Source organism: Panthera uncia (genome assembly GCF_023721935.1).
Source record: "Panthera uncia isolate 11264 chromosome B3 unlocalized genomic scaffold, Puncia_PCG_1.0 HiC_scaffold_1, whole genome shotgun sequence".
NCBI classification, from domain to species: Eukaryota; Metazoa; Chordata; class Mammalia; order Carnivora; family Felidae; genus Panthera; species Panthera uncia.
In genome coordinates this window covers 41012983-41034301 of record NW_026057582.1, presented here as the reverse complement: position 1 = coordinate 41034301, position 21319 = coordinate 41012983, and the positions used below count along the sequence as shown (strand labels likewise).

Below are 21319 nucleotides of genomic sequence, written 5' to 3'. Positions count from 1 at the left end.
GAGTAGACAGGTGAATAATACAGCTGCTCTTGTGGCGGTGGTTGGTGGCTCAAGCGCAGAAGACCAACTGCAGCGGCCGGAGTTATGGCAGGACAGGCGTTTAGAAAGTTTCTTCCCCCTTTGACCGAGTTTTAGTTGAAAGGAGTACAGCCAGAACTGCAACTAATGGAGGCATTATGCTTCTGCAAAACTCTCAAGAAAAAGTATTGCAAGCAACAGTAGTAGCTGTTGGACTGGGCCCTAAAGGGAAAGGTGGAGAGATAACAAGTATTTAGCGTCAAAGGTGGAGGTAAAGTTCTTCTCTCAGAATATGGAGGCACTAGAGTAGGTCTAGATGACGAGGATTGTTTCTTAGAGAGGGTGACATTCTCAGAAAATATGCAGACCGAAATAAATTATTATTGAAAATGGTATCATGTGAAGCTGCCCATTCCACTGAAATCTCTCATCCTGTAAATAATTTCCATGTCTTTTATAATAAACTAATGGTATCCAAAATATATGTATTTTTCAAGTTGTCTCTTCCCCCTTATTTCAGGTCAGAAAAGGCCAAATGATGGAAATAGTGGATTATTGGCAAAAAAGCAAAAGCGTACCCCAAAGCGAACAAGTGCTGTAGCCAAAAGTGAAAAGAATGGAACAGGTTGGTGCTTTCCAATGCTGGCTTTAGACAGCATAAATTTAGTTAATATTTTCAGCATTTTGTTGGCTTGATCATTTGTGTCAATTTAAAAATAAATTTGGTTTATTATGTTCTGAAAATAGCAATTTTCCCATTAGTTTTTGATCTGAAGGGGCTGATCAATTTTATTTGGAGCTGGAATAGCTGTGATTATTTTTTTTATGTTTACTTCGTTTGTATTTCTTATGTAAAGCAGTTTAATATTGAGGAATGTATTTGAGGATCTTGAATAATAGAAAAGTAATATTTGCTCTAGTGGTAAAAACAGATTAAGTTTACATTTCTGAATGGAATGGTTTACTTTAATCTAGAAAACCTGATTTCTAAATAGTATCATAGTATTTTTAAAATGGGGGATAATGAAATTCATGTGGAAATAAATGAAGAAATTAACAAATCAGTATGAATCAACAGATTACATGAGAAAGATTTTTGTACCATAAGGAATAAAAACTGTCATAGAATATAATAGAAATAAACATGGTTGATTTTGACAAATTAAAGTTTTATCTCTAAAATAAGCCTTCATACAAGTCTGAAAGGAAAATTCCAGGTTATAGTAGATACATATTCCACAGAAGGAGCATATAATTTTATACAAGATCAAAGGCATTTCAAAGGAAAATTTCTGAACCATAGCCACCTGTGGCTGGACAATACAGATGTAGAGAGAAAGAGCGATGGGAAATGAGAAGAGAGAGGCAGTAGGAATTACCAAGGGCAACTGAATAACATCATTGTGCCTGGCAGATACCACGTTTGTCACATAAAGTGAACCCCACCAGTAATGGGACAAGAGGAAATCATGTACTACCTGGCAGGATACAAGAAGAACACAGCTGCACCTCTGTGACATTCCTGTCAAAGATGCATAACCTGAATGTAATCATGAGGAACCATCAACAAATTCAAACTGAAGGGTATTCTGTAAAATAACTGGTCTGCAATTTGAGAAATTGTCAAGGTCATGAAAGTCAAAGAGGAACTGTTCCAGATGAAAGGAGACTTAGGAGACATGACAATTAAATGCAGCATATATTTCTCACCTGGATCCTATTGTTACAAAAGACATTACCAGGTCAAGTAGAGAAACTTGTATGGGATAGGAAGATTGGATGATGATAATAGATTTGTGTTCATTTCATGATTTTGATGGTTGTATTGTGGTTCTATAAGAGTGTGGTGGTTTTAAAAACAGATCTACAGATTTACTGATAGTCCCCTCTTCAAGAGGCAAAGCCTGATTCCCTTCCCTTGCATGTGGGCTGAATTTAGTGACTCACTTCTAACAAATGAAGTGATAGAGTAGGACTTCAGAGAACAGGTCATGAAAGGCACTCCAGATTCCTCCTTGCTCTCCCTTGGATCACTTGCTCTGGGGAAGGTTGGCTGCCAAGTCATGACGGCACAGCAGGTATAGAGAGGTCCACATGGTGAGGAACTGAGCTTATCCTGCCAACAGCCAGCAAGGAACTGAGGCCTCCTGCCAGTAGTAGCCATGTGAGTGAACCGTCTTGGAAGCATATCCTTCAGCTCTAGTCAAGTCTACAGAGACCACAGCCTCAGCTAAAAGCTTGACTGCCACATCACAAGAATTACCTGAACCAGATCACTCAACCAAGCTGCTCCCAGATTCCAACACTCAGAAATATGACATATAAACTGCTAAGTTGGGGACCAGTTTGCAGATAACACGAGGAGAATGCTCTTGTTTATAAGAAATAAACACCAAATACTCAAGTGTGGCAGGGCAACTTAACCTTCAAATGGGTCAGAAAAACATTTTTTGGTAACTGTTCTTACAGCTTTTTTCTAAGTTTGAAGATTGTCTCAAAATAAAAAGTAAAAAGGATTAAAAAGGAAGAAAGGAGATCATCAGTTTTACTTTTGGGAAAGAATATCTGGCTTAATCTTTGGCAAGAAGAAATGAACTAAAGAGATGGGAAGTGAAATCATTAGGACTCAGTCATTATTAGTTACATATGAGGGACTGGCTAATGGACACATGGGATAGAGGAGTAGCAGCAGACTGTTGGAAGAGTAAGTAATTCAGGGAATGTTGGGTTAGAGATACCCAGTATTAGGGAAATAGGAGCTTCGAAGAGTCTGTTTTTAGAAGATGGTTGTGTAAAGGATTGTAAGAAGATGCGATTCCTGTGGAAGAGATGTAAAAAGAGAAAAAAGACCAACAGAATTATGTGAGATATCTGTATGGGCACTGATCTGAGACATATGCAAATCAGTAAATGCCAGTGGGTCTGAATAAAAAAGTTTCAAATGCTATTGGATATGCAATAAGATTAAATACATTGATTGGATTTGTTGAGTTGTAAATGTTGGGACCCTAACAAGAGCACAGGAATGTGATTAGAAGATGTGGAAATGAGGATAACAAAGTTTCTTTCAAGAAATTTTACTTTAAAAGAGAAGGAAAGAGGTGCCAGCTAAAAGGGGAAGTTTTCTTTTTCCCTCCTCTAAGAGTGGGAAAGATATAAGCATGTTGGTAGACTCTGGGAAAAGAAGTTGAAGCTAAAAGAAGATGGATAATTGATGTTGAGATATTCCAGGGGAGCTGGGAGTGGATGGTTTTAAGAGTACAGCTGAAGAGAGTAGTCTTCAGAAACACTCTCTTTTTGACTTGTCAGGAGGCAAGGTTCGCTTTTGAGAGAGAGTAGGGTGGAAGTAGGATATAGAAGATGGGGGAGGGGAGGAAGGAAACAATTCTAATTTATGATGAAGTGAAGAGCAAAAGCATCTCTAAGTACAAATTTGGTGAGGAGGGATAGAATTGCAAACAATTATGCAATTCATATGTATGCAAACATATATATGTTAAAGGATGTGTATACATCAGGTGTTTCTGTCCTTCAATTATGCAGTTTGGGTTGTTTTTGGTTTTAAACATAAATGGGGCAATACTACACATATTGTTTCATAACTTTGAGTTTTCATTTAATAATATATATTGGATATTTTGCCATTTTTGTTCTTATAAACTTTAGCTAATTCTTTTTAACCACTTTATCAAAGTATTCAGTAGTATATTTGACCCTTGAACAACACAAGTTTAAATTGTGCAGGTCCACTTATAAACAGATTTTTTACAGTACTGTAAATGTATTTTCCTTGTGATTTTCTAACATTTTTTTCTGTAGATTAATTTGTTATAAGAGTACAGTATATAATGTTGTATATAACATACCAGTGTGTGTTACTCAGCTTTGTTATCAGTAAGGCTTCTGGCCAACAGCATGCTATTATTAGTAAATAGGTTTTGGAGGAGTCAAAAGTAATTGTAGATTTTTGACTGCGTGGGGGTCGGTGCCTCTAACCCCGACGTTGTTCAGTGATCAACCATGTATAATTTTTAACCATTTTCCTACTGGTGGGCATTTAGATGTCCATTTCTTTGCTATTAAGAAATTTGTGCATTTGTGGGGCACCTGGGTGGCTCAGTCGGTTAAGCACCAGACTTCGGCTCAGGTCATGATCTCACGGTTCGTGGGTTCAGGCCCTGCGTTGGGCTCTGTGCTGACACCTCAGAGCCTGGAGCCTGCTTCGGTTTCTGTGTCTCCCTCTCTCTCTGCCCCTCCCCTGCTCACGCTCTTTATTTTTCTCAAAAATAAATACACATTAAAAAAAGAAATTTGTGCATTTGTACACTTATTTCTGTAGGATATTACAAAAATGCAATTGCTGGGTCTGCTGCATTTTGATATTTGAGATTTTTATCATTTATAATCTCTGAATCCATTTTTTCTTATTATAGGACAAAGCAGTGATAGTGAAGATCTTCCTGTCCTGGACAATTCAAGTAAATGTACACCAGTAAAGCATCTTAGTGTGTCTAAGCCACAGAAGCTTGCACGATCTCCTGCAAGGATTTCCCCTCACATCAAAGATGGAGAAAAAGATAAACACAGGGATAAACATCCAAATTCATCCCCTAGAACATATAAATGGAGCTTTCAACTCAGTAAGAAGCTTTAGAAAACCTGAATGTATATTGTAAAGTGGTACTTACCTTAAAATGTCAAAATGAGAAAGAATGATTACCAAATTCATTTATGTAGGTTTCCAAATGTTGCCTTATCAGTAATTACCACTTAAATATAAATCTGTATCTTTTCATGATACTAACCTGATAAATACTAACCTGAAAGATCTCCAGTTACAAAATAAGATGGTGATTTGTATATATCATTGAATCTGAAATACCCTTTCTAGTATTGGTAATTGCAAATAACTAATAAATGAAAAAATCATCTATACAAAGAAACAATTTAGATAAATATAATTATAGATCACAGTTGCTGTGTGTTGATGTTTTCTTGTTTTTTGCTGATCATTTAAGTAATACATCATTAAATAATATATATTTAGTACAAGAAATTTGAGTTATATACAGAAATCTTACTCATGAATGTAATTAGTGTCATACTTGTTTATAGAGCCTTATTTAGCTATTAATATGTAAAAGTTTTCATAAATTAAAGCTTTTGAGGATTTATAAGTTGGATTTTTGATAGAACTGCCATATTCTTTTAAGTAACTTTTTTAAACCAAATTAACTTTTTTTTCCCTTTTAGATGAATTAGATAATATGAACAGTACAGAGAGAATCTCTTTTCTCCAAGAAAAATTACAAGAAATAAGAAAATATTACATGTCTTTGAAATCCGAAGTGGCAACCATAGACAGGAGGAGAAAAAGATTAAAAAAGAAAGACAGAGAAGGTAATTTGATTGTAATTTTTCTTCCTTCTATTTTTCAAATATATATATCCTATCATTTTTGAAGATTTAGGTTAGTCTTTGAATATATATAGTACACATTGTTGTTTTTAGATTCCTTATGCTGTCTTTGTGCTATTGTTGAAATGAGTGAGTCAACAACTGAATTAATCAGGATGAGATTCTTGAAAAGGACTATGAACTGTTTTACAAAATGTGTGATTTTAGTAAATGTGATGGGTTCTTAAGAAGAGTTACTCCCTCTGAAATTCAGTCTTTGCTCAACATACATTTATTGGCTACCTATTAACAGGCACTATATCTGTTATTATGAGGTTCACCAAAATTAATGGACATATGAGCTTATCTTCAAAGAGATTATTTTGTTGGGATCATAAATTATTTCCTAAGCAGCTCAACAACATTCATTGAAACAGTTCAGCTCAATAACATTAATGCATACACACTATGTGCTAGGCCCTCTTCCAGGTGGTAAGTACAGAGATGAATGAAATACGGACCTTGATCTCAAAAGATCTTAACTTCTAGTGGGAGAGTGTGTGAGGAGGGCCCCAAGAGTGATACTACTTGGTGGGAGGAGAGATTAGTTTGGATTAATCTTGGAGAGAGAGTAATGCCTGGCCTATACCTTAAAACTGCACAGAATTATAGCTAAACATTGGTATATTCACATCAGATCCATCCCCAAGCCCCACTATAAAATAAGAGTAAAGAAAAGCCCTGTACCCACAAGAACAAGATAAGGGGGCAGCAGACCACAGTAGACAAGACATATCAACAGCTTAACTCTTACGAGCTGAGAAGCAGACAGACAGCTGTAACTGTCCTAGCAGAGTGCAAAAACCTAAGCTTGTTTATCCTTGCATTAGGACAAAACAAGAAGCAAGCCAGTCTATATCATATCACCCCAGAAAGCAGGGATATATGTGAGATTAAAAATAATTGGTTGAAAGTGGAAGGAGAAATTGGATTCTTTCGTCCCATGCTGTGAAACAAACTACCCTTTTCTGCAGCTTTAGCAGAAAAATAAGAAATTAACTTATTGGAGGGAGAGGGGAATGAATAGGCTTGTAGACTTCAGGTATACCAGTCTTAGCTGAAGGTGAGGGTTAAGTGCAAAACCAGAAATAAGGAGCTTGAGCAGAAGTATACAATACTGAATGATGAGATTCCTATCCCTTTTCCAACTGTAACTCTTATCCTTTTGGCTTCCTGAAAGCTGACAACTAAGCTTATGCTCATTCTTGGGAGGAGACTGAAGAATTCCTCTGGAGAAGCTGCTCAACCCAAGAGGAATGACTAACACAGATACCAACATTTGGAGGTTCCTGAACCAAAAAGCAAGATCCTTGCCAATCAGTACATATATACTGCCCATCACTGAAAAGCTCTGCATACTTGTGCACAGCTTCCAGTTGGCTTTTTGATATCCTCCTTTTAAATATGGAAGCCACAAGAACAGATAGGAAGGCTTCTACATAAAGGTAGAAACCAAAGTAGAAAATGAGAGTAAAAAAAGGACCTTGGAAAAAACAGACAATGTCCCATCCAGAACATCAAACTATAGCTAGACACAGACGCAGGAAAGGTATTGCAGTCTTGAAACGAAAATATGATACTAGTAATACAATTCAGGGACCAAGAAGGATCTCTCAAAAATTAAAAATATGATAGGAATTTAAAAAATGTAATAATAGAAGAGAATAATAGCAAAGCTAAAGAAATTCCAGTAGATGGTCAAAAAGACAATAGGAGAAAAGAACTAAGAGAAGTATAGGATCTGGCCAAGAGATACACCTTCTGAATCACAGAATTCCTAGAAAAAGCACTGAGTAAACATAGGACACTGTCATCAAAGAACTATTATAAGAAAAATTTCCAGAAATAAAGGATATGAATTAGGAGATTGAAATAATTCACTGTAATCTCTCTAAAGAATGGGGGAGAAAAATCACACCAAAGCACATTGTGAAATTTCAGAATCCTATGTGTAACAAGAAGATCCTAAAATTTTATCATATAAAGGCATATCTAGGGGCGCCTGGGTGGCTCAGTTGGTTGAGTGACCCACTCTTGATTTCCGCTCAGGTCATGATCGTGACATGGTGGGATCGAGTCCCAAGTTGGGCTCTGTGCTGAGCATGGAGCCTGCTTAAGATGGTCTCTCCCTCTGGCTCTCTCTCTCTCCTTCTGCCCCTCCCCTGTGTTCGTGCGTGTGCTCTCTCAAATAAACAAAATTAAAATAAAATATCTAAAAAAAGGGTTTCAGAACAGCATCAGGTTTCTCGTGTCAGATTTCTCAATGGTAGCACTAGAAACTAGAAGCCAAACTAGAAACTAGAAAGCTAAGAAGACAACATGAGATCCAGCAAACAAGGAATCCTACCTAGGAAAACAGGCAAATACCAAGGTGATGAGTGAAAGCTATAGAATGACCACTGCAGAGCAGGCTTAGAGAGCCAACTATTCCAGAAGTAGGATGTACACGAGGGGAGGGCTTTGGGAAGGCGGTCTCTTACAAAAAGGTAAATTACCCGACAGGCTTGCCCATATTGAGAGTTTTCTGCCAATGCAGAGACTCCGGGGATGTATTTCTGAGAAGATGAGTTGTATTATATGTGGTCTTGAATCCAGTCCAAGTCCAGCAATCTTTACTCCTAGAAGTAAGACGGAGCTAATGGAAGGAGATCAGGGTTTCCACGTTTGTCCTTTTCTTTAAAGACTGTAAATAGCAGGCAGTCTTTACAGAACTTCTAAACACAAAAAGAAAAGCAAATTAACAAATTGAAATTTCTTCAGAGCACCCTGACCTGCTTTAAATTTCCTAAAGGTGATAGGAGTTTCACACAACTAAAAAAAGATTCTTTCATTACAGTCTTCCCTTTTTTGTTTTCTTAGTTTTTTTTAGTGTGAAGTGAGTTATTAAAGTGAGACATTGAGTGACTTCTGGCATATTAGAATTTATAATAGCAAGTTACATGTCACAGTGATAGTACATGTATACACTGAGAGAGATCTACTTAAACAAAAATTTTTAATTTTAATTTTTAATTTTCCTAAATTCTTATTTAGGAACAATTAGGCAGATTGGCAGGAGATAGGAAAGGGTTGCCAAGAAAGAGAAGATAAAGTACATAAAAAAATGGCAAAGTACCAAATGCACAGAGTGGTGATCCTTAACCTGTGTTATTTCCTCCTAGAGAGTTATGTTAAAGTCACGTGAGGACTTTTTTCTAACCACACAACTACACTTCCATCCCGATCCTTATGATTCTGATACCTGACCTAGATAACTATTGTCGCCTGTGGGAATGTCGTGTCCATTAGGTCTGTCGGGCAGGATAAGGATAGGAAGCCAGTGGTTAGCTGGTTACAGGAAGTTCTGTGAGATGTTATTCCTTTAGCACCATTTAAGGGGACTGATTGAAATGAATGGTAAATATATTTCTGATTTGCCAGTGGCTAGGTATCTTTGATCGTTTTGGGTCTAATGTAGTTGTTTGGCTTCCGCAGTGTCTCATGCAGGAGCCTCCATGTCATCTGCTTCGTCAGACACTGGAATGAGCCCATCATCATCATCTCCCCCACAAAATGTGCTTGCTGTAGAATGCAGGTGATGAACGCTTTCTCTGCCTTCCCAGCAGTTTGCTGCCATGGACCTAAATCCCAAAACCCTGAAATACAACCACAGAAAGCACTCAACTGGTTTGACATTGCTAAGTATATCCTGTATACTTTTCCAGGCTGGATTGTATCTATTCCCTCTCTTTTCTTTTCTTTTCTGTTGCAAACAATAAGCTGATTAATAACTGAAGGTTAGGCAGCCTGCCATATTTGTCATAATTTTTCCTAATTTTTCATTTTTTGTGAAGATAGAAAAAGGGCACTTAGCAAATTTGAATTTGTATAATAAAGCTTTCAAACGTTATAGAAATCATAGACAAGCAAGTGCACATGATAAACATCAAAATATTATCCAGCTGAATAGTGACTGCTGCACTTTCACTAAGATGTATTTGAACACTTGGTGAGTAGGGGGTTTATGTTGTGTTTTTTTTTTAATTATTGTTGCTGTTGTTTTTTTATTTTTGTGGAAGCACTTGCTATTTAGAACTGCCAAAGTATATGTTCAGCAGTGTGCCCAGGTTTAAAGGTGTAAATGGGACAAAATAAATTGTGAAAGGAAGTGTAGTTGACTGAAAACTACAGTTGTAATAAGTCTTCCACTTTTTATAGGATTTTTGAGCACACAATTATGCAAATATTTTAATGTTTATTAATGTTTACAGTGGAATTGTGAATAAGTTTTCAGTGGACTATCTTATCCCTTGACAAAAATATTTTGTCTTTTTTCTATGTAATTTCAGAGTTTTTATTTTGTTACAAAAAGACAAAAATGAAATATATAACAACAATGAAGTTATTTAACAAGATTTCTAAAGCTGAAAATTTTGTGTAAAATAAGGTATTATCTTGCAACTTGTTAAATATATTTATTCAGACATTGGATGTTGTATTTTTATGTATTTTTTAAAATATTAATAAAATGGAAAAAAAGAAAATTCTAGGTTAATTCACTCTTTGGATGACAATAGCTCTCAGCTGTCCCTTTCACAGGAGGTTGCATCCAGCAGCTCTGCCCGCGCTGAAGGGAGCGCGTCTCCGTCCTTCAGACAGCACGGACTCTAAATGGGCATCTGCATCATTAAAGTATGTCCTCGTTTAGAAACTTTGGCAGTCCTAGTATTTAAACTGTTTCGAGGATCAAATTTTTGGTTGCCCTTACAATACTTTGTCATAGTTTTTATGTTTGCTATACTGCCGAATAAATTTCTTATCTCCCAAAGTTGAGATGCAACAACTAAGTAAAGCAACTATGTATGCTTTGTCTGTGAATTGTTCCACAGACTGATACATTTTGTAAATAATTCTTCCAAAATCATGTATTTAAAGCATTTTTGCCATATACATTATGTAAAAAGGTGATTTTTTAAAATCAGTTTTTAAATTCATGTTTGTACATTGAAAGGGGTTTTTTTTTAACCTCCTTTTCTGTGTTTAATATGCTGTAGAGTAATAACCTAGATGCTCTAGACTGTATATCAGGATCTGATTTACAAGAACAAAGTCAGAGCCAAACACTAGTGATGGCATAGCATTACTGAAATCATTGTTTCTTAATTTCATTTTACCACATTGTGAACTTGTGATTCAGATTCCTTCCATTTTCGCAGAGAATTAAAAAGAAAAAAAGTACTCTTGTAAAATGCACTTTCCTGTCTTTTCTTTGCAAAGCAGAAGTATTTCAATGTAAAATAAAAATGGAGCTCAGTGGGCAGTATTAATAAAGGCCATGTTTTAAACATAGGCTTTATATTTTTAGTTTTCATTTAAGTGATTGTTTTTTTCCCAAGTGCCAGTATCTTACAGTTGGAAAATCAGACTTTATAAAACAAAGCATATTCGATATATTCATCAGTCTTTACAATAAAATGTTTCTAGTACTTAATTATAAAAATGAAAAAAGTGTGTCATTCAAATCTAGTTGGAACTTGGAGGCAACCGTAGATTCATACGTTGGATATTTTAATGATTTCCTTCACTAACGATTCAGTAAATGAGATAACTGGTTACCAGCTTGAATGCCATCCCTTCTAATCAATATAAATCTAGTAATGAAGTATTGGGACTTTGCTGCAGAGAGCACAATTATATATTCATTCAATGGGTATACGGACACTATTAAAATCCTTCTATTTTGAAGCTGGAGAGGATTCTGAAAGTAAATGAATATTGACTATTAAATTCAAATATGAGGCATATTTTGAATTTAGCTAAATTTAGGATAGCACTTGCATGTGACTAAAAAAGTATAAAGATACTCTTTAAAATAGAAGGTGCTGTCTCCAAAGTTATTTGAAGATTATCGAGGTTTATTTCAGTATTCCGTTGTGTGCCTTTATTGTTTGTTGTATTTCTAGTTTTCCTGCCCTTCACTAAAAAAACATGTTTGAACTTTGGTATATAGTGCGCACACACACACACACACACACACACTCTGTCTTCTATGAAATTGCTTTAAGTTATAGAAATCCATATGGGTTAAGCTATTAATTTGCTTATATATCTTTCTTACAAATTCTAAAATATAACTTTCTTATAACCCCTGTAATTTAACAGAACTGTCAACACTGTGAAAGCATTTGAAGCTATATTCAACCACACATAAAACGTATTACCATAATTCATTCATCAACAATTTGTCAGGTATCTTCTGTGTGCCAGGGACTGTGCCAAGGCCCAGAAGTTAAAACAGTGAACAAGACAGAAAAAGGTCCTTGTCTTTAGGCAATGTATAATCTAATGAGATAGATGTTTATTTCTTAACTATACGTGTGACAAACATATTAAGGTATGGGGTGCCATGATATACGATATAGGAGCCCAACTAGTTTGAAGGTAAAGGTGGTCAGAGAAAACTTTACAGAGAAAGCAACAGTAAAACCCTCAGTGAGGATAATGAATTGGCTAGGGATGCAGGTTGGGAGAGTAAAGCGCTCCACGTGCATGGGGCAAGGGGGTAATGAGCCAGGGCAAAAACACTTAAGTCGAGAGAGGCAGGAGCCAGGTCACGAAGAGACATTCATTTTATAAATAACTCCTCCCACATCATGTATTCAAAGCAGTTTTGCTGCTTTAAACCCAAACCATGCACCTGCCCAGCTCTGCCTCTTCCTGCTCCTCTGTTCTCCCCACCACTCTGTCCCTACTTGTCTAGAGCCATCTCAAGAGCCACTTTTCAATGAAGTTTTTGCTGACTTACCACCACCAGAATATCACTGCCTTTTATGCTCTGATTGCATTTTCAACCTATTATTTTAGTTGACAACTTGCCTTGTATTGTGTTTACTTATGCATGCATCTTTCTACCCTACCAGATGTTTAGTTCCTTAAGTACCTAGTCATACTCGTATCCCACAAAATGCCTGATCCAGCATCCAATACACGGTAAGATGGTCAAAAACTATGTTTACTTAAGTTGAAAAAAATTACTTTTGGGTTGCTATTGTTTCTGTTTTCTACCAGTGATTTTTATGTACAAGTCAGACATCTATAAGTTGTCTTTGTGGTTCTTTTCACAAGGGAATAATGTGAAAATATCATTTGAACAGGGTAGACGTGTTAAACCATCTAATCCTCAACTCAAAATATTCTTAAACTGATGAATTTTTTTCCTTCTTGTGTCTTCTTCCCTCTTCCATTACTCCACATGGTTACACACAGATTTTTATCCCATTACAGGAAGACAACGGTATGTGATGGCATTCATCATTAGTGAAGGTTGAAGGACTCTTACAATGGAGTCTGTACTAATGCAGAATTTCTAACATATGCTTGGTGTTTTCACACAGGAGACATTTTTTTTTGTAGGTCTTTACATTTTGTTACAAAACCAAATGACGTTTTTTCTTGTTAAGCACAAACAACCTTTTTATATATTCATATTAGACCCATTATATCTTTTTAAACAGAGTAAGAAGGGCAGTGTTTATAATTTTAGAATTTGAAGTTAACAAAATTATGAAATTATCTTCATTTTGTGATCTGTATCATCAGAATTCATTTTGAAAAGTTCTGCGACAAGCTTAAAACTTCCACGTAAATAAATGATTATTCCACACAAGTAATTAGATTTCTTCTCAACGCTAAGTTACATTAAATAAGACCATGTGGTTCAAGAGTCTCACCAGTTTAGGTTGCCAGATTTAGCAAATAAAAACACAGGACACACAGCTAAGTTTGAATTTCAGACCAACAACAGACAATTTTTTAGTGTAAGTATGCCCTATGTAAAAGTTGTTACTTACCTGAAATTGAAATTTAACTGGGCATCCTATATTTTATCTGCAAATCCTGCAAGTAATTTCTTTTCCACTATATCCCAAGACATATTTATCCTCTAGAGAACCTTTTCTCGGTCCCCGAACCTTTTTATGGAGGATAGCAAACTCTGAAGTTTCTCTTGGTTTCAAAGGATGAATGTGCCTCGGCAGTCCATGAGGGATTCTGAGAATTAAACCATTTCCTTGATGTAGCCATTATCTCCAAGACTGCCCCTATAATAGCTAAGCTTTGACAAAACAGTTGTGAACACACTCAGGCTTTACTGGTGGTTTTCCTTTGATGGGGCAGTTTTCCCACCAAGTGGTAACTGCTCTCAGAAATTCTCTTGGGTCCCGATCCAAACCTGCTGTCAAAAACCGAAACTAAATCTAAATCCATTGAAATTTAAAACTTTCTAAGGCACTTAATAATTATGAATAAAGCCACTAGTAGTATACACATACAGGCTTTTGCATGGACATAGGTTTTCAATTCCCTTGGGGAAACACCTAGAAGTAAGGTTGCTGGATTGTATGTGCACTCTACAATTCTGCATTCCCAGCAGTGATACACAAGAATTCAGTTGCACTACATCCTTGTCAGCATTAGATATATTCATTTGGGGTTTTTTGTTTTGCCATCTAATAGGTGTATAGTGATATTTCATTGCGTCTTTTTTTTTTTTTAATTTGCATCTCCTTAGTGATTAATGATGTCACACAGATTTTTTAATGTCTTGCAACCTCAAGCATTAGAAAGTATTTAAAGAAATAGGAACTCCCATGTAGTGTGTGCAGGTGTAAATTAATACATCTATTTTGGATTTGTAAAGATGAGGGGAACACCCCCTTGACCAAACAGTTCCATATATCCTAGAGAAAATCTACGGTGTATGCTCCAAGAGATTTATGTTAGACTATTCTTTGCAGAATGGTTTGTGCTGACCAAACATCTTAAATGTCCATTAACAGAAGAATGGATAAAAAAAATTATGGCTAACTCAGGGCGCCTGGGTGGCTCAGTCAGTTAAGCATCCGACTTCGGCTCAGGTCATGATCTTGCGATTTGCGAGTTTGAGCCCGTGTCGGGCTCTGTGCTGACAGCTCAGAGCCTGGAGCCTGCTTTGGAGTCTGTGACTCCCTCTCTCTGCCCCTCCCCGCTCACACTCTGTCTCTCAAAAAATAAATAAATGTTAATAAAACATAAATAAATTATGACTAATGAATTGAATACTACAAAGAAACCAGGGAATAATAAATAGCAGAATTAGGAACCCCGCCCATTTCTGGTTCCCCAGTCGGTATTTGTTCCATTACGTTAGTGTCTTAAGCTTCTGCTCCCTGGGTATCATGGTTGCACTTTTAACAAAGACATCATCATTTTAAATGACTAAAATGAGAACTTATGGGGTGTGGGATTCTCCTTAATAGGACTTATCAGTACTCATTTATAACTGAGCTAACTATTTGAACATGGCAAATCACTTGACCACTGCCAAGTGTCAGATTTCTTATCTCTAAAGTGGAAAGGTTTAGTTTCTAAAATTGTTTTTAATAACTGCTTTAGTTTCAGAGGCATTTAAAAAGTTTTAAATCTATTGCTTGAGTAGGTAATACATCCAGATGGTTCAAAATAGGACACCAGACTATGTGACAATCTCCTACCTTTGGCCTTACTTTCCCCTTCCCAGAGGCAACCGGTGTTATCAGTTATCCTTCCAAAAACAACTATGCTTTCCTGATTATTTTTACAGCAACACACAGATACCAACATGCCACAATTTATTATCTGGACCCATAATGATGGACATTTTGCTCTGTTCTAATTTTTAATACAATGCTGTAGCTAACAGCCTTATATATATGTCCTTTCACACATGTGTGAGAATACCTATAGGATAAATTCCTCGAGTGGAATCACTGGAGCAAAGTATTTGTGCAGCTTTAATCTCAACAGATATTGCCAAATTGTCTTCCATGAAAGAGTTGGAGACAATGTGGAGGAACTAGAATTCTCACACCCTACTGGTGAGAACACAAAATGGTACAGGTACTTTGGAAAAATTTTGGCAATTTCTTAAAAAGTTAAACTTATGACCCAGTCAACCACCTGTTGATACTCAGCTAAGAGAAATGAAAGCATGTGCACACATAGTAGGTGCAAAGACTTGAAACAACCCAAATGTCCATCAATTAATGAATGGATAAATTGTTGCATATCCATAAAGTGGAATACAGCCCAGCAATAAAAAGGAACAAACTGATGTATAGGCAACAAAACAGATAATATAACTATGCTGAGTGAAATTTAAGCCAGACAAAAGGGTACACATACTTTATAATTCCATTTATATAAAATCTGAGAAAATACATTATAGTGATAGAAAGCAAATCAGTGGTTTCCTGGGAAACTGGTAAGGAATGTATAGTGGATAGGGTAGGAGTAAGGGATTACAAAGAGGCCCAAGTAAACTTTTGGGCGTTATGGATGCGTTCACTAATTTGGTTGTGGTGATGGTTTCATGGGTGTGTGTGTATACACACACACACACACACACACACATATACATATATATGTGAAAATTAATAGAAGTGCATTTTAAGTGTGTGCAGTTTGGACAAAAAAACCCCAACAATGTCTAAAACAAATATATAGGGGACATGTAAACCCAAGGTCACTATGGTTAGCTAGTACAGAGACTAGACAGGTCAGTGTTGTTTTGTTTGTTTTTAGCCTGGTGAAAGCAATGAGAGATTTCTTTTTCCTATCTAGGTATGTGTGTCATGACCTTTTCCTGGTTCCTTTAACCAGAGTTCTTTTTTTTTTAGTTTATATATTTATTTTGACAGAGCGTGCGTATGTGCCTATGCACACACGTGAGTGGGGGAGGAGCAGAGGGAGGGGAAGAGAGAGAGAATCCCAAGCAGGTTCCACACTGTCAGCACAGAGCTGAATGCGGGAATCAAATTCATGAACCATGAGACCATGACCATGAGATCAATCAAGAGTTGGGACACTTAACCAATTAAGCCACCCAGGTACCCTCCAGCCCAATATATTAAATGGGGAGTATAAACAGAAACCCTATTTTTCATAATTTGCCTAAGCCAATTTATGTACCCCTTTTCCTCTAACATCTGAGCATTTCTCAATACCTTTTTGAAACTGATGCTATTAAGTTGAAACTTTTACTGTAATGACTTTGGGTAATCATTCTTGGATTACATGTTATGTGACTATCATTTCTTGTTAGAATGTATACTCTTTCATCCTAAGTTGCTAAATATCCCAAGATTCCTGACATGCAGTTTTATCACACTTTCTCTGATTCACTGTCTTCAGCTTCTTTATTGTCCCAAGATTCCCTCCCTCCTTGATGCTAGCTGCCGGCTTCATTTCCCTTTAGCCTTCTCTTGGGTCATATATATCCTCAAAGCATTTAACCTAGCCTCGAGATACTGCTCAGTTATATCTTATCCGTACTAAGGTACTGACATAAGTAAGAGACAAGGGAATGGCTGGTATCTAAAAGAATGTGGTAGTATTAAGATGACTTTACATGCAGAAATCAGTGGTTCTTTTTTTTTTTTTTTTTTCATTAATTGGTTCAACAAATATCAATAAAGTGCTTTCAGTATATGTACTGCTCTAGTGGAGAATTTTAGAATAGATGCAATCTGACAGTAACAGATTTCAAAAGACAACTATCTAGTTCTTTGAGATGATCAATAAAATTGACAAACCTCTAGCCAGACTGATTAGGAAACAGAAAAGACACAAATTACCAATATCAGGAATGAGAGGGATGACATCACTACCTATTGTACCTATACCTATTAAAGGAATAAAAAGGGAATTATCACAAACATCTTTATGCCAAATGAATTCACCAACTTAGATCCTATATTTATGAATGAAATGGAATTGAAGTTAAAAACCTTCCCACAGGGTGCCTGGGTGGCTCAGTCGTCAAGTATCTGACATGAGCTCAGGTCATGATCTCACAGGTCATGAGTTCCAGTCCCACACTGAGTAAGCTCGAGCCCCACTTCGTGTAAAACATGAGCCCCAGGTGAACCCTGCTTCTCTCTCTCCCTCTCCTTCTCTCTCTCTCTGTCCCTCGTGGGATTCTCTCTCTCTGTCTCTCTGCCCCTTGCTCACTTGAGCCTGCCCTCTCTCTCTCAAAACAAATAAAAAAACCTTCCCACAAAGAAAACTCTAGGTCCAGCTATCTTCACTTTTAAGTTTAAGGAAAGACATAATACTACCAAATGTTTAAGGAAGACATAATACTAATTCTACTTAAACTCCTCCAAAAATTGAAGAAGAGGGAATCTTCTAACCCACACAATGAGGCCAGTATGACTTTGACACCAAAACCAGACAAAGACATTGCAAGAAAAGAAAACTAAAGGCCAGTACCATTCATGAATACATACGCAAAAATTCTAAAAATTTTAGCAAGTAAAATCCAACAACTTATTAAAAGGAAACATGGGTCAAGTGGAGTTTATCCCAAGAATGCAGGGTTGGTTTAATATTCAAAAATCAACATAATTCACCATATTAAACTGAAACAAAAAACCGTAAGATAGAGAAAAAAATCTGACAAAATCCAACATGTATTCCTGAAAAAAAACTCAGCAAACAGAAGAGAATTTCCTCAACCCAATGAAGGAAAAACCTACAGTTAATAACATACTTAATGAGGAAATACTGAATTCTTTTCTCTAAGATTAGGAATAAAACAGGGATGTCCACTCTTCACTATTTCTATTCAACACTGTATTGAAGCTTCTAGCCAGAGCATTCAGGCAAAAGAAAAAACAAACAAACAAAAAAGATCATAGACATCTAAACTGGTGAGTTTAGCAAGATTGCAGTATTCAAGATCAATATACAAAAATCAATCATATTTTTATGTACTAGCAATAAAGAGAAATTAAAATTTTTAAAATTCCACTTATAATTGCATCAAAAATATGAAATATGTTGGGATAAATCTGACAAAGGATGGGAAAGACCTCTAACACTGAAAACTACAAAATATTGCTAAGGCCAAACAAAGAAAGTCTAAGTAAATAAGGAGATGCACCTTGCTCATAATCATAAAACTTAATGTTAAGATTTTCTTTGCTTCTCAAATTTAATACAATCACAATCAAAATCCCAGGGTTTTTTTTTTTATTATTATTATTTTGGTAGAAATTGACAGACTAATTATAAAATGTGTATGGAAATGCAAAGGACCCAAAATAGGCAAAACAACTCTTAATATTAAGTTGGAGGCTTAACAGTACCTGGTTTCAAGAATTATTATGAGCCAAACAGCATTAAGAACAGCATTTTGAACAAATAGAACAATGAAACAGAATAGAGTTCAGAAATAAGTCCCCATATATATGGACAACTGGTTTTTGATAAAGGCACGAGGACAATATAATGAAAAAAAGGATAGTCTTCTAAAGAAAATGGTGCTGGAACAACTGGAAGACCATATACACAACAACAACAAAAAATAACTTGGAACCGTACCTCACACCATATACAATAATTCCAAATGATCACAAAACCTAAAACTATAAACTTTTTGGGTTTTTTTTGAGAGAGGGAGAGAGAATCTTAAGAAGGCTCCATGCTCCAGTGTGGAGCCTGATGCAGGGCTGGATCCCATGACACTGGGGATCCATGACCTGAGCTGAATTTATGAGATGGATACTCAACTGACTGAGCCACCTAGGTGCCCCAAACTGTAAACGTTTAAAAGAAAATAGGAGAAGATCTTTGTCACCTTATGCCTAGTTGGGTTTGACAAAAGATTTCTTAGATACAATATCAAAAGCATAATCCATAAATGGAACAAATTGATAAATGCACTTCATCAAAATGAAAAACTATGGCTCTTTAAAAGAGACTGTTAAAGGAATAAAGACAAGAAATAGCCTGGGAGAAAATATTTGCAAAGCATATATCAGATAAAGGACTTGTATCCAGAGTATATAGATAAAAAACTCTCAAAATCAACAATTAAAAAAACAATGCAGGGGCACCTAGGTGGCCCAGTCAGTTGAGCGTCCAACTTTGACTCAGGTCATGATCTTGTGGTTAGTGAGTTCACGCCCCACATCGGGTTCTGTGTTGACAGCTCAGAGCCTGGAGCCTGCTTCAGATTTTGTGTCTCCCTCTCTGCCCCTTCCATTTGTACTCTGTCTCTCTCTCAAAAATAAAATAAATTTAAACATTAAAAAATTAAAAAACAAAAACAATGCAAGGGGTGCCTGGGTGGCTCAGTCAGTTAAGCATGTGACTTTGATTTTGGCTCAGGTCATGATCTCATGGTTTAGGAGTTTGAGGCCCATGTCTGGTTCAGCACTGGCAGTGTGAAGCCTCCTTGGGATTCTCTCTCTCTCTCTCTCTCTCTCTCTGCCCCTCCCCTGCTTGTGCACTTTCTCTCTCTCTCAAAATAAATAAAGTTTAAAAATGCAGTTAAAAGAAACAGACTAAAGATTTGAACATACACTTCATCAAAGAAGATATACGAATGGCCAATAAAGCACATGTAAACAGTGTTCATACAGAAAATGAGATAACTCACAAACTAGAAAATATTTATAAAAGATGTATCTGACAAAGGACTGTTTTAGTACATACGAGCTGCTATAACAAAAATGCCATAAATTTGGTGGCTTATAAACATTTATATCTCACAGATCTGGAGGTTGGGAAGTCCAGTAAAGGTGCCAGCATGGTTGGGGGGGCCTTTTGGGGTGAAGGAGGCTAGGTTGCTCTGCGGAGCCGCTTTTATGAGGGCACTAATCTCAATCATGAGGGTTCCATCTCATGATATAATCACCTCTCCCAACCCCCACCTCCTAATACCATCATTAGAGACTAGAATTTTAACAACATGAATTTCAGGGGTCCACAACCATTCAGATCAAAGCAGACTATTATCTAAAATAAACAAAAAAAACCCTCTTCCAATTCAACAATAAGAAAAACAACTGGATTTTAAAATGGGCCAAAGACCTTAACAGACACTTCACCAAAGACGTACAGATGGCCAAAACAAACAAAAAAGAAGTACAGATGGCTAATAACCACATGAAAAGATGCTTCACATCATATGTTAACAGGGAAATGCAAATTAAAACAATTAGATATATCTACACTATTAGTATACAAACATCCAAAACACCGACAATAGCAAATGCTGGCAAGAATGTGAAACAACAGAAACTTTTCATTTGTTGCTGGTGGGAATGCAAAAATGGAACAGCCCCCTGGGAAGACAGTCTAGCTGCCTCTAATTCCTTATAAAAGTACACCTGTTACCATATAATCTGGCAATCATGCTCCTTAGTATATTTACTGAAGGTGAAAACTAAGGAATTGAAAAATCTGCACACAGTTGTTGACAACAGCTTGATTCATAATTGCCAAAACTTGGAAGCAATCAAGATGCCCTTCAGCGGGTGAATGAAAAACCTTGGTATATCCAAACAGTGGGAATCATTTAGCACTAACAGAAGTCAGCTATCCAGCCATGAAAAGACATGAAGGAAGCGTAAGTGCATATTACTAAGTGAAAGAAGTCAATCTGAAAAGGCTGCACATTGTATGATTCCAAGTATATGATATCCTGGAAAAGGTAAAAGTACCGATACAGTAAAAAGATCAGTGGTTGCCACCGGCTGGGGAGTGGGGTGGAGGGATGGATAGGTGGAGCACAGAGGATTTTTAGGGCAGTGAAACTATTCTGCATGTTACCATGATGATGGATACATATTACTATACATTTGTCAAAACACACATTTGTACATCAAGCGTGTACCCTAGCGTAAACTATAAACTCTGGGTGACAATGATGTGTAAATGTAGGTTTATCAGTTACAACAAATGGGGCAGTCTGGTGTGGTGCCACACTCTGGTGTGGTAGCACTCTAGAATGGTAAAATTAATAAGGCTGGCTAACCAAATGTGGGCGACGATATGAAGT

At 36.6% G+C, this 21319-nt stretch overlaps 1 protein-coding gene across 2 annotated transcripts in view; it reads left to right on the top strand.

The window, feature by feature from the left end:
• ARID4A (AT-rich interaction domain 4A) overlaps nt 1–15403 on the top strand; it is a 69433-nt gene extending 54030 nt beyond the window's left edge. For both annotated transcript variants that reach the window (XM_049612682.1, XM_049612681.1), the window contains exons 21-24: nt 539–643; nt 4452–4658; nt 5272–5418; nt 8950–15403. In XM_049612682.1, coding sequence (XP_049468639.1) covers nt 539–643; nt 4452–4658; nt 5272–5418; nt 8950–9053 — 563 coding nt within the window. In that variant the 3' untranslated portion in view covers nt 9054–15403. The remainder of the gene's footprint in view (nt 1–538; nt 644–4451; nt 4659–5271; nt 5419–8949) is intronic.
• The last annotated feature ends 5916 nt before the right edge of the window (nt 15404–21319 follow it).